This window comes from Petromyzon marinus, chromosome 75 (genome assembly GCF_048934315.1).
Source record: "Petromyzon marinus isolate PM22_M1 ecotype Great Lakes invasive population chromosome 75, UKy_Petmar_22M1.pri1.0, whole genome shotgun sequence".
Classification (NCBI taxonomy): domain Eukaryota; kingdom Metazoa; phylum Chordata; class Hyperoartia; order Petromyzontiformes; family Petromyzontidae; genus Petromyzon; species Petromyzon marinus.
This window is the reverse complement of record NC_133741.1, coordinates 1,865,381-1,879,888: the sequence shown is the minus strand read 5'-3', so window position 1 is coordinate 1,879,888 and position 14,508 is coordinate 1,865,381. Positions and strand designations below refer to the sequence as shown.

The 14,508-nt window shown below is 48.1% G+C and overlaps 1 protein-coding gene across 1 annotated transcript in view; it reads left to right on the top strand.

The window, feature by feature from the left end:
* The window catches only part of LOC116957483 (P2X purinoceptor 4-like), a 61,506-nt gene that overhangs the window by 21,476 nt on the left and 25,522 nt on the right, over window positions 1-14,508 (top strand). Inside the window, exons 5-7 of the mRNA XM_076056257.1 lie at window positions 11,424-11,493; window positions 12,489-12,585; window positions 13,669-13,749. Of these exons, the coding sequence (XP_075912372.1) occupies window positions 11,424-11,493; window positions 12,489-12,585; window positions 13,669-13,749 (248 nt within the window). The remainder of the gene's footprint in view (window positions 1-11,423; window positions 11,494-12,488; window positions 12,586-13,668; window positions 13,750-14,508) is intronic.

Here is a 14,508-nt window from a genome sequence, read left to right as displayed (position 1 = left end):
GGGACCGGTGTCGCGTGTGCGAGCACAGTTCCTTGAGGAACGACGGCCGTCTGTACGCCAACGTTAAGGACGAGGATAAACGGGTCATCGCTCCCCTTAACGAGCGTTTGAGCGGCCACCAGATCCGGCCCGTTTTCCCCAGCCCTCGAGGGCCCTAACAGAATTCCCTGGTCCAGAACACCGGGCACGAAAGGCCGATGCAAGCGAAGGGGCACGAGCATTTGCGCCCCGGGAGGTACACGCACCGTCCGAGTGACGAACGCTTGTATCGACGCGCACGCTGCCCTTGAGGTGACAGGGGAAGGCAGGAATGTTACCCGTCGGCCCGAGGGAAGCTCGATGCAACCCTGATCAATTAGAATTTTAATCGGCATTTTGCCCAAAAAGTCCGTCCCCAACAAGCACGGAACCGCCAGCGAGGACGAGACTAATATCGGCCCGGAGAGTTTGATATTGCCAATGCAAATTTGTGCTCGAATTTGGCCTATGATACCCAGCGAACCCCCGTTCGCTGCGTAACACGGAACGGTGACTGGGAGCAAGGGGCGGCTTTGAACGGGAAGAATATTATAAATCAAGTCTGACACAATGGTCGCCGAAGCTCCCGTATCGACGAGGATACGCACCTCGACCCCGTCAATGCGACCCGCGACCACGGACGAGCCTGCCGACGCAGCAACAATGCGGTGGGCCAATTCCGTCCACTGCCCCGGCCCGAGCACCCTCTCGACCCCGCCGCCACCCAACAAACCAATGGGCGTACCCCGAGGCCCGTACACCGAAACGCGCGAGGTGGGGACAGGTGTGTGCACAGGCCGAGCATGTGGGGTGCCGCGACTTGCCGGGTTGCGATGCGGAGGCCTGTAGGCTGGAGCGCCGTCCGACCGTCCCGGCTGTCGTTGACGAGGCGCCCGGCATTCCGCAGCCACGTGGCCCTTGCGGCCACAGTTGTAGCACGTGATGAGCGCCTTGGGGTGCTCCTGGCGATCCGGTGTGGTCCGAGCCGGCCTCCCTCCGGATCTCCACTCCACCGGGCGACCCGCCGCGAAGACCTCCTCGGAGGGGGGGATGGTCGGCGTCCCAGCGCACACCGCAGCTGCGCCCTTGGGGACGAGAGGTGATCGACGCTGCGCTATCAGGTGCGCGTGGATGTGTCTTGCTGCCCGCAAGGAGCACATGTCCGCGTCGTCCTCTGCGACGATGACGATCTGTAGCTCCTGGGCCAACGCCAGGAGCTTCTCCGTCACCATCGTGTCCACCCCTTCGCCGTCCATCCGCGGGAAAGCCGCCTTTGCGAGGGCCAGGAGAGCCGTGCGATACGCCAGTGGTGGCTCCTTCTGGCCCCTGCACCGCTCGTGGAAGAGTTTGCGGCAGTCCGACGATGGCCCGTAGACTATGGTGAGGACCTGGAGCGCCGACTGTAGCGTAGATCGCGTTGATCTGGGAGCTGTGATGAGCGTAGCAAGGGCGTCATCGTCCAGCATGGCCGGTAGCGCACTCAACGCCTCGTTGTCCGTCCAGCCGGCCATCTCTTGATGAGCGAGAAAGCGGCGTTGAAAGGCCCCCCAGTCGCCGCCGTCTGAAACGAACTCCTTCAACACCGGCAGGCGTTGTTGAAACGATGGCTTCGTCTCTGAGAGGTGCCGCGCGCCATTTCCGGCCTCTCCACCGGTGTTTGAGGGGTTGGGGACACCCATCGGCGGTCGCGCAGGTGATGACGATGCGCCCGCCGATTGGTCCTGACAGCGGACGTCCGTTGGTGATGACGTCACCACCGCTGATTGGCCCACAGCGTCCACGTGGAGCTGCGACCCTCCAATCGCCGTGGCGGACACTGTCATGGCGGAAAATCCGAAATCTGGTGGCTGTGTTTCGGCGGGAATGGCCGTTGAACGGCGTTCGTCTCTCTGCCGCCTTTGCGCCCGCAGCCCCGCGCGGTTGATTTCCTCCAGCGTGGAAGCCGCGGCATACAGCAGCTCAGCCAGTCGAGAGTGAGCCGCCTGCAACCCGTCCTCCATCGGCGGTCACTCCTCCAGCGGCGGCTGCTGTTGGGGCGTCTGGGACATCCCAGGATCGTCGGCCGCGGCCTCTGGCGCAATCCCAGGCGAGCCGTCCCCCTCCTGGGGTTCCTGTGATCGGTTTGTACTCCTTGTGTCCATTTTAAGACCACTTCTGACACCAGTTGTAGTGGGTTCCAGGACACGGAGACGGCAGAATAGAAGCAGCACTATTTATTTAAACCTTAACAAGGGTTACACTAGAAGGGGTAGCGGCCCCTCCACCCGTATAACCCAGGAACACACCCCAGGCTCTCTAGCCTAAGCTCTAGGCTCCCAGTTCCTCCTGGTAGGGCTCTAAGGGAGGCTATCAGATCCGGCCCTGGTTAGGCACAGATCTCGGCACCCCGCCGACCAGACCGGCCCTTAGAAGGACTCTGACTCTGGGGCTCTGGGGCCGCACCACTGGCTTGCTGTGCCGGCCCTGAAAAGGGCAGCGGTCACAGGAGTTCCAGGGTCTCACCTAGCTGGCCTTCTTTCTTCACTGGTTGCTTCAGCCTCGGGCCCCACACTCTGCCCCGAGCTCCCTGGCTCCCCGCACTTTATACCCACTGGAGCCTTAGCGGACGTTGTTGTAGCCACCAAGGTGTGGGTGAACCACACCTTCCCGTGCCATGTGTTTATTCCCCATAGCACCCCTACACATGTGTAGTGTTGTAAGGACGAGCAGACTTCTTTAGGAGGCACACTCTGTTTATTGTATTATTTCCTTATACAACGCTTAACACACACAGAGGGATATTCGGCCCCCTCACCCGATACCCTAGGGAGGTACAGCCTCCGGACCTGGCGGGACTCACACGTCTACCGCTAACCTCCTTGATACCTAAGGAGGTACAACCTCCGGACTTGGCGGGACTCACACGTCTACCGCTATCCTAGTCCTCCGGCTAGGACCTAGGGGAGGCTATCTGACCCACCGCTGGCCCGGTGGGTCCTGACCACTGGGTATGCCGAGCCTTAGCCCTTAGAAGGGCTGAAAGGCTGGTCCAGGGTCCTAGCTAGGCTTCAGCCCAGTCTTCTATCTTCGTGCAGGGAGAGAACTCCCCGAGGTCCGTTGGGTCACCCGTCTTATACCCCTTCGTGGCCAGGTAGAACCAATCATACATTCCCACATGGAACCGTCTGATTGGTTCGCACCAAACCCTGGCCACGATCCGTTTCACCTCGGCTGACCCCAACCGTTGTACCCATGGATAATGCTGCACTGCCCTGGTGGCAATGCAGGTTACGCAACAGCGCGTAGTTAACACCTCTACACATGTTTAGGCTGCGATCAAGTAGAACCCCTAGGCTGCGTACTTTGGCAAGGGGTGACACTGATCCCAGTTAATAAGTGGAGTTCGATCTTGCACTGGCCCACCCTGAATCGAGCATCAGAGGCAACGATCATTACCTTGGTCTTGTCTGGACTTAGCCAATTTTGTTCTAGCCATGTTGCTACCTCGGACAGACATTTTGACAATGCAGAGACATGCAACGCAGGTTTACACATAAGCAAGACATATCTGCATGTCATCGGCATACTGGTGACAACATAGGTCATGCCTCTAGATAATATCCACCAGGGGCTGAACATACACGTTGAAAAGCAGTAAACAGGACGGACCCTTCAGGTAACACATGGGCACCCATGGACAGTCATTAGGATCTACCTGACAAGAAATAGGCAATCCAATTCAAGGTGGTTCCACCAATTTCTGCCATAGTTCTCAGGCACTGTAGTAGAACTGCATGGTCAACTGTGTCGAAAACCACTGAGAGATCAAGCAAGACAAGGGCAGATATCTGTCCCCTATCCATGGACTGAAGAAGGTCATCATCCACACAAATTAGTGTCGTCTCTGTGCTGTGACTAGCTCGAAAGCCAGACTGGGTAATATCATAAAAATTACCAGACTCAAGCCAATGTTCCAACTGGGTTGAGACCACCTTCTCCAACAACTTTCCAAGAAATCGTAGGTTAGATATTGGGCCGAAGTTTGCTAATACATCAACATCCAGTCCTGACTTCCTCAGAAGTGGTCACATCAGGGCCTTTTTAAAGGACACGGGGACCTCGCCGTTCGAAAAGGAGGAATTGATGATTGATGTAAGCATTGGGACTGCTGTCTCCAATGACGCGTTTAGGAGCCACGAAACGCAGGGATCCTAATCGAAGGCGGTCAAATTCAACCTAGAAGCAAGTTCCAAGAGGGCTGAGGAAGAAATTGGGGCAAAGCTATCCAGAACTAAAGGAGTCTTTGCTGTGAGGCTGACCATGGGACAATTTCATATTGTTGGCGTCATAAGTTCTGCACCTGTCACCTGTAGCATAAATATAACTCTTAAACATGTCTTTCTACATGTCAGCAAAAACGGCGTTTGGGACAGCACTCTTAGAAAAAAAATACTTTGTAAAACTATTATTATTATTGCCGCTCCTACCCCATTATCGTTTTATCTTTGTCTTTTAGCTTCACATTTCAATTACGTAATGAAACTACCCATTATCGTTTGAAAGTCTCCGTCTAGTTTTCGAGTTGTACATTATGCAGAGTTCTGTCGTTATTTTTAGATTAATCACAGAACAGCTGAGGGATCTTCACTGAATGCGACCACAGCCTGCGTGGGTCACATTGCAGCCTGCCTGAAGCTGCTACTCCCTGGGCTTGTCAGATATGGACAGCTGCCTGATCAGCGGCAGATTGTATTGCGGATGAGATCAATCTTAGCGGGAAAAAAAAAACTGATGGAATTCTCTACATCGCTCAATAGGAATAATCCTGATGGTCGTAATAATCCTGATGGTTTTCTGTACCTGGGGAGCGGTCTACGAAAGGTGACGCGCTGAATCATCTGAATGGCGCCCACTCAATAGAACCACGACCAGAGCCCCTATGGACATACTTGAGTCTGGGTAAGAGACCAAGTTTGCTAATAGCATTGGTAGTTTGAAAGGGGATGCTGCTGACAAAGGTACTAAATGTCAAACTTAATAAAAGCAGAGATAAGTCTGTTAACTATGACAATAACAATATCAAATAAAGTACAAGAATGGCAGACTATGAGCCTGTGTTAATAAAGAATTAAAGCTTTCGTGACTGCATAAATTACTCATTGGTTTTTTCGGTAAAGTCACATATGTAGAAATACAATAAAATTATATTAAAATAAATCACGACGTTTCGACCGCAACACAAGCAATCTTCATCAGGTGTAAAAAACAAATAGCGAGGGAGCACATAGGGTGACATCAACGCAACACATAGAGAGCGCCAAACTGCACGGAGGTAAACACAACAAGAAGAGAGACGAGAATTCAACAAACCTAAGAAAAAATTACGTGATGCACAACCAGTCGGCCAACAACACAGACACTTGCCTGGCGGACCACAATGAGTATGAGCCTGTGTCTCTTGGTGGAGGACAACAATGAACAGCAGGCCACCTCTAACCAGCACAGGTGTGCTGAACAGCAGGCCCCTCTCACCAGCACAGCTGCGCTGAATAGCAGGCCTCTCTCAGCAGCACAGGTGTGCTGAACAGCAGGCCCCTCTCATCATCACAGGTGCGCTGAACAGCAGGCCCCTCTCATCAGCACAGGTGTGCTGAACAGCAGGCCCCTCTCAGCAGCACAGGTGTGCTGAACAACAGGCCCCTCTTAGCAGCACAGGTGTGCTGAACAGCAGGCCCCTCAGCAGCACAGGTGTGCTGAATAGCAGGCCTCTCTCAGCAGCACAGGTGTGCTGAACAGCAGGCCCCTCTCATCAGCACAGGTGCGCTGAACAGCAGGCCCCTCTCATCAGCACAGGTGCGCTTAACAGCAGGCCCCTCTCATCAGCACAGGTGCGCTGAACAGCAGGCCCCTCCCATCAGCACAGGTGTGCTGAATAGCAGGCCCCTCTCAGCAGCACAGGTGTGCTGAACAACAGGCCCCTCTTAGCAGCACAGGTGTGCTGAACAGCAGGCCCCTCTCAGTAGCACAGGTGTGCTGAACAGCAGGCCCCTCTCAGCAGCACAGGTGTGCTGAACAGCAGGCCCCTCTCAGCAGCACAGGTGTGCTGAACAGCAGGCCCCTCTCAGCAGCACAGGTGTGCTGAACAGCAGGCCCCTCTCAGCAGCACAGGTGTGCTGAACAGCAGGCCCCTCTCAGCAGCACAGGTGTGCTGAACAGCAGCCCCCTCTCAGCAGCACAGGTGTGCTGAACAGCAGGCCCCTCTCACCAGCACAGGTGCGCTGAACAGCAGGCCCCTCTCACCAGCACGGGTGTGCTGAACAGCAGGCCTCTCTCAGCAGCACAGCTGCGCTGAACAGTAGGCCTCTCTCAGCAGCACGGGTGTGCTGAACAGCAGGTTCATCTCACCAGCACAGGTGCGCTGAAATAGCAGGCCTAAGGTAGCGGTGGGAGACGAGGCGGGGAGACGAGGTCGGCTGCTCCTGTGTGCTGTGTCCGGGGTGTACAGCTCGAAGACCGCTGATCAGGCAGCTGTCCATATCTGACAAGCCCCAGGGAGCAGCACCTTCAGCCAGGCTGCACTGTGAGCCGCGAAGGCTGTGGTCGCATTCAGTGAAGATTCCTCAGCTGCTCTGTGATTAATCTACAAATAACGGTAGTACTCTATAAAATGTACAACTCGGGAACTAGACGGCGACTTTCAAACGATAACGGATAGTTTCATTAAGTAATTGAAATATGTGAAGCTAAAGGACAAAGATAAAACGATAATGGGGTAGGAGCGGCAATAATAATAGTTTTACAAGGTATTTTTTTTTCTAATGGAGTGCTGTCCCAAACGCCGTTTTTGCTGACATGTAGAGATAAATGTCTAAGAGTTATCTTTATGCTACAGGTGACAGGTGCAGACCTTATGGCGCCAACAATGTCATTGTAGAAGTTTTGTAAACTGGAGGAAAAGAATTAACACTTTGGGAGGTACTTATTGGTTTTTTTTGGTAAAGTCACGTATGTAGGAAAACCATAAAATTATATTAAAACAAATCAATCACGACGTTTCGACCGCAACACAAGCGATTTTCATCAGGTGTAAAAAACAAATCACGGAGGTAAATACAACAAGAAGATGAGAGAAGAGAATTCAACAAACCCAAGAAAAAATATGTGATGCACAACCAGTCAGGTCAACAACACAGTTACACACTTACCTGGCGGACCACGAATTCAGAAGAGTGTTAAATTTCGTGTTCAACCTCTGAAGCTTGCCATAACGTAAGGGACCGTGGCCAATTACAGCCAACGTCAGTTGAGCGTGGACAATTAGACCCAAGCCAAAACATAATATATAAACAAGATTCTTTAAATATATTTTTTATGATATAATATAGTATTGTCATCAGAATGACATAATTATACCAAGTTTGCAGTCGATACCACATTGAGACGTGGGTTAAAATTGAGTTACAATATTTGAGGATACAACAACAGACAGTGAGTTAAATGAAAGCATGTAATGTAAAAAGCAGTAACATCACTGTGACTTAACCAACAAACAAGCAAACGATGTGGTTGCGATTCGGTATACACCGCTGCGTTGAACTGCAGCAACAGATCCGTGCTTACCCGTGGATACTCACATTTCCAGGCCCAGTGGATGGTAAATTGGTATACAAATGAAAAAAAACGTGTATACATGAATTCTGCGTTTGGCGAGGCATTGCTGTATATTAATTTAATGATGATAATATAACTGATAATGCAAATGGCGTTCAGGAAAAAGGGGTGTAAACGAGTGCATAGGCAGTACGCGAATTATGATAACGATTGCAATTATGCTGAAGTGGGGCAAGTGCGTGTAAGGAGAATGCAAAACGTGTGCAGAGTATTAAGTGCCATCCTCAAACCCGGGTATACCTTCACAATGAGCAATATCCACGATGTCGTGCTTTATTTGTAACGCATTATGACCGATTCACCACCCATCACTGCCGTGGACGCCTGACTACGCCGCTCCTCTGGTTCTCTCTGTCCAGCTGCGCCACAGGCATCTCCACCAGCTCTTCGCCCCCTTCTTTCACCCGCTTCTTTCCTACTCGTGCCCTTCCCACCACGTCAGGTGCCCCCCTCTTGCCCTCATCCGCATGGGCCCCCCAAAATGCTTCGTGGCGACTAGGCCTTGTTCGGGCCCAGTCTCAGTTTTTCTCGTTCTCCTCACTCCACTTATTTAATTTCTCCTGTCTCACTCCTCATCATAACTTGACCCCACCCATCTCTCTGCTCCTTGTCCTCCCACCTGGTTCTATATATTTCTGTTCTGCATACTCACCCCCTCCCTCCTCCACATTAATATCGCTCTCATCATCTCCTCCCCTTATTCCGTCAAACCCTTCCCCAACCCTCTGCCCCTCATATCTCCTTCCCGCTCCTCCCTTATCAATTCCTTCCTCCACTTCACCCCTCCTCCTTTGCCTTTTTCTCATGATCCTCTTCATTCTCTCCCTGTTTATTCCCTCTACCCAGCTTCCCACTCCTCCCCACGCAGGTCCCTTTCTCCCTTCGGAAAACAATCTTTGCTTCCACACCTCTATCTCGTTCGTTCATTCATTTCTCAATCCGCTTGTCCTGGTGATGGTCGCGGCGGCAGCATGTTGAGTAGGGTGGTCCAGACCTCCCTTTCACTGGCGACAGACTCTAGCTCATCCTGGGGAATTCCCTCTATCTCACGATTCTAAATGTTACTTCCCCAAAATGTCTGCGCTCCTAACCTGTCCTCCCTCTTCTACTAAACCCCTGCGATGGAGGCCCACTTTATGTAATCGAAAAAGCATTAGTAAGCTGTGAGTCTTGCTCCTCCTGTTCATAGGTGGGATATAATGCAAGTCTGGGCCTACACCATTTCTTCCTCCCTCTTCTTAATTTAGTGCTTCCGACTTTGCACATTGTTCCGGCTTGGGTATCCTACATATGACCACACATGGTATCCTCTAACATGCTGGACAATCTTCACTGGATATTGTATGCATCACCGAAACTTGCCTCTCGTCTGGGAAGAACACAATGTGACTTTGTATTTATAACTTCAACTATTTTAGACTCGACAAACTCTCGAATTAAGGTGGTGGTATTCTAATCTGCGTATGCTGCGACATCACATGTTCTTCCATCCATTCGACCATGGTCCAGGATCACCTCGATGCCCTCTCACAGAAGATAAACTCTCCCCAGAATCCTGTATGTGCCATCCTTTTGTGCTGCTACTCGCCACCAAAAAGCCATGCTTCCATGTCGTTGTTACTTCTGCGGAATGCCATCTCTGCTGTTACCTAAAGAGGAAGTGATTATCACTGGTGTCTTGAACTGGAACTGAGTCAATCCTCCGACTGAGGCTGTTGCCTTAAAATATTAATGTAAACGAACCCCGCGACTCATCTCTTCGCTGATGTGTCCTAATATCACCCTTGATGTCCCCATTATCATAATGATCCAGACATGTTTGTAAAAGTGGGTATCCTTGGATATCATTTTAGTGACCGCTCAACGATATTTGGCATTCTACAAATAAAACTGTTTAACGTTTCACATGCAGTATATTTAAGAGCTCTCTTAAGTAATTTTGACCGTCGACCCTTCATCTGCAACATTGCCAATTTTGACCGACCTCCATCTGTAAAATTTCCATATTGGACACAACTTGGTCTTTCTCCCAAAATACCTCCCCTTCTATAGTTGACAAACTTGCCCTTTATAAAAAAAAGTTTGGAGTCAGGGGAAATCAAGCCGATAGGTTTAACTCAGAAATGTCTCAGCTCATCTGCTTCAAAACGTAGCTTGTTAACTCGCTAAGCAAATGGGTTTGGACTCAAATTGGACCAATTATTCTTGTCTTGTGGAACCGCTGCATCAAATTAGTTCAGCAAAGCAAATAATGTCACTTTCAGGATCCCTTCTTGGATTCAAAATATGATCCCAAACTCTTCTGGTGGGCCAATAAAAAGCAATGAGGGTAAAATATCGCCAAGGCGTTTGATCGATAGCCATTGCCTTTCCAATCAATATGCAATTATGAATCTGTTTAACCCACACTTTGCATCTGCAGGCCACATCTTCAACCGTGACATCCAGCCGCATCACACTGCCATGCACCCGCCTCTTGTCCCACTCCCTCACCTCGAATCAGAAATTAGATTTCCTCATAATTTTCGAATTTGAACTCCTCACCTTGCATTTGTCATTCAAAGCAGTATGTCGATTATTTGCATTGTCTATGTTCGTATGTTGAACTTTTTCACACCACACGTAGCCAACCGCGCTAATTGGAGGTACAGTGTTGAGTCTACAGTGCAGTGTAGAGTCTATGAGCAGTGTTGAGTCTATGGACAGTGTTGAGTCTATGGGGAGTATGTATGTTGAACTTAGTTCGCACCGTACATAGCCAACCGTGCTAGTTGTAGGTGCTGCTGCTACTGATCCTGTATGTATGTGTAATTACCGAAAAATTGCCCCAAGCCAATGTACAGCCTATCAGTTACTCAAAATAAACCAAGGACTCCAATTGACCGAAATAGGCCTCCACAGGGATTGGTGTAGGCCCAGACTTGGTCGGGAGGCTGGCTTTTAAAGTGATTGGAGGAAAGAGTTTGAATGAGAATAGGCAGGAAAGAAAGTGTAACCCAGAGGCGATGGTTGGAATCCATTAGAGGGGAAGGACAAGGATTGGCTAAGGGAAATACAGTGGGGGAATATTCCAGAAAGGGAACTGGAATTATATTAAAGGGCAGAGCACAAGGGGAGGGGACGTTCGAGGGAAAATACAGCTTCAACTCCAAGCACGAAGCCCGGACCTAGATTATTCTGTGTTAAATAAAGTGGCTCCTAGTACTTCGTCGTTTGAGTCGTTACATATGTGTGTATGTTGAACTTCTTTCGCACCACCGTACATAGCCCACCGCGATAATCGGAGATGCGTGGGAAGCACAACAAACGAACCACTAAAAGCAACCTTTCTGAGTGTGAGGACCTCTTATATTTTGCGCATGCTACCAGTTATTCGAAATTGTATGTTTCCTTGATGAGAATGCTGTAATTTTAATTATTTTCCCTGGACCCCATGTAAGTAGCCTTGTAGACCACCAGGAACACCAGCTCTATGTTTAAGTGTTTAGCAATGCGATAGACTGCTAAATCTCATGCATTAAATCCATTTGCTGCAATCCTTATCTCCTGGCCAACGCTAAAAGCATTAGGCTCAAAGAATGTGACAAGTGTGTGTGTGTGATCGACCAGCATTCTCCTCCAAAGTGCTATATTACAGGCATGCGCCCTCTGCAAGCAAGAGCAATAAACAATGACCACAAATCAACAACGTGAACACAAGCGTTAGTTTATCGTGAATTTTCATGGATGATTTGTCTTTTTATTTTCCCATGCAGAAATTCAGTGTGAGCCCGTGTCAGAATGACGGTGACTGCACTCGAGACGCCTCAAAGCATCTGGGAAGCGGTAATTCTGGGAACTGCGTGGTTATTGCACTACTATGGCTGACATTTATGAACGTGACATGCTTTTGGTATCCAGTGCAAATATTTCAGACAGACAGGCATTGCATAAAACTTGATCTACATGGAACCAGGGATTAGACCTAATGATTAAACCTGATGATACTCAAGTAAATTTGAAACTGGTCCCAGGGTATCATAATTCAAATACCAGCATTATACCTTATTGGCATGTATATCATATTTTCATTATTTTACAATTGTGCTCTTGGCTTCACGTCAGAAGATAAATAAGTGCGTTTCAAAACTAGTCGGTTATTTTGCGTTCGAGTACAAACCCTGCTAGATAATAAAACTGAACGACTCATTTTCATTAGGTTGTATCATATGCACCGAATTTTCACAGGGCTCTACAATGTCTCAAACATGGCAATCATGTTTCTTTAAATCTTTTAGCTGGAATACACTGAATGAAATTACAGACCCAATGAAATGGATACTCACCTTATAGTATGATTTTTTTCCATTACGACCACACTCCAAATCTCAGTATTATCTCGCCACTATCGAGGAAAGACTTCCACTGAAAAATTGTTATTTCGCAATATATATTTCTGAGGAAGTTACTCGGTGGTGAGACTCCGTGATGTTGACACCTGTCCAGAATTTCCTAGTTAAGTAATAAAAAAATATCACCTACAGGGGAACAATGCTATTCATGGGTGCTCATAGACTTGTATTTTCTGTCAAAGATTATGCACTATAATTTGCAATGCATAACATCTAAATGCAATGCATTTTCAAGATGCTGCACAAATACAGTTCAGACATTTATTACGTCATGCAGTGGAAAATGGGAGGTCTTGAGCCTGGCATTGAACAAGTTGAGAGTTCCACATGAATCGTTAAGTAAACCCCCATTTTTCGTTTTACAACTTGGAAGGTTTCTCTGATGGTTGTGGTGTATGGGTCTGTCTCTATTGTGTGTGACGAGTATAGGAATTCAGACAGGCCGGTGCATACGCTATGACGCCACGTGCAAATCGTGCGAGGTGATGGGCTGGTGCCCCGTGGAACGCCGCACCAGCCCTCCCCAGTGAGCACAATCTCATGCTGTCTTTCTTAGCAGAGGGGAGGCCAGTCTGCCATTTATGCTGTTCAAAGATCCGTTTGAAATTGGTTTGGCAGTCCCTTGTCCAAATACAGTCGAACCCATCCACTTCATGATGGTAATTGGTTCCACAAAAACGGTCGATAAGCGATTTTGGTCATTAAGCCAATATAGGAAATATAAGCTAAAGGCTTAATTCGTTAGTATATCATTGAAAGTTACCCCTTTTCACCCAAAACACGTACTTTATAATATTTAAACAATGGATATTAATACATAAAGATACTAACAACATTATAAAGACTTAAAATTAAAAGAACATGGTTAATAAATGCATTAATTCATATTTTCTGTACCTACCACAGCCAGTCTTTAACAGGGGAACGGTGGGTAAGCGAACACATTGGGCTCTATGGAGGCCCGTTGTTAAGAGATTAGTCATTCACCGGGGTGGTCATTCAGAGGGGTTCTACTGTACTGCACTGAAAGTCACTGCTCTAGTCTTTTGCTTCAAATGTCTTCAACACAATTATTCAGTGATGGAAGATTATTTATAATAATAGAATTGGATAAACATATGCATACATACACACGGTTAAAACAAACAGGAAATGTTCGAGTACATCATCACAGAATGCTTAAAAGTTGGGTTTCAGCTAAACGAGCAAAGCAAAAGTCACGTACGAGTTAAAAAATAAATGTGGGCACATATGGAGCAAAACCTAACGAGTGAACAAAGAAGCGTTAAGAAGTTCATGCTCGGAAGTCATGGAGGCTGTTAGAATGGAAGTCAAGGGAGGGAACGGGCTTGGGAGGATGTCCACCAGGGCGAAGAAGCGATAGAATCAGCTCATCTGCAGTTGTGAAATAGAATTTTAAATAGCAAGAATGTGAGAGATGGCTTCTGCTTGGGAAGGCCTTCATCTAGCAGTGGATTAATCATGGCTTATGATCATTACAGCACCGTATCATGTTTCGCATTTGTCTTATCAGATGATCACTGTGAGAATTTTTCCACAGAAGTGTCTACCCTTGTCTGAAAGGGCCGTTGTGTGTTCTTGTATGCAGGCCACCATTGCTGCCTGCCACTGAGAACGCCACAGTCTACATTCAGAACCACGTGTATTTCATTAAGAACAACAAGGAACGGTGAGATTTAATCACATGCGCACATTTCAAGACGATACAATTTCCACAATACGATGCGTTATGTAAACTAGCTCGCAGGAGGGCGTGGGTTCGATCCCGACCCTGATGGCTCATGATTTGGAGTTTGCATCTTCTCGCCGTGGCTGCGTGGATGCTATACATTTTCACGTACAATAAGCCACGTCGTCGAGCTATCATATGTGGCGATGTTGCTTCTGAAAAGAGGTACATAGCTCGGTGGGCCTTTCCTGGTACAACTTGCTTTAGTTCCCCTAATGTTGTAATTGTATTTAAACATTGCATTGCATTGTTTTATTGGGGAGTAAACCCACTACAACATTTACAATTCGAGTAGCATGACGTTTCATGGGTAATTACAACCAGCATCATCGAGCAACAGCCATAATTATGGAGAAATCTTCCTACAGTTTTGGTCTTAAATAGAGGGGTAAATGTGATGTCATAATTTATTAGCCAAGGCGTGGGCTAATGTATTCATATAAATTACAATGGATATATAGCATTGGTTGGGTTATTAACAGTTAATAAATATACGTAATGTATGTACATCACGCAATCACATTATTAATCCATATTATTATTTTTATGTATTATGTATATATTATATATGTACATCCTGCTATTTTTGTGTGCAAAAATTGCATTGCCTGTTATTGGCTTCTCACAGGTAATCAATGGTGACCTGTATAGGCATGCAATTAAACAGTGTACGTATTACTTGGTAATACACTTCCAAGC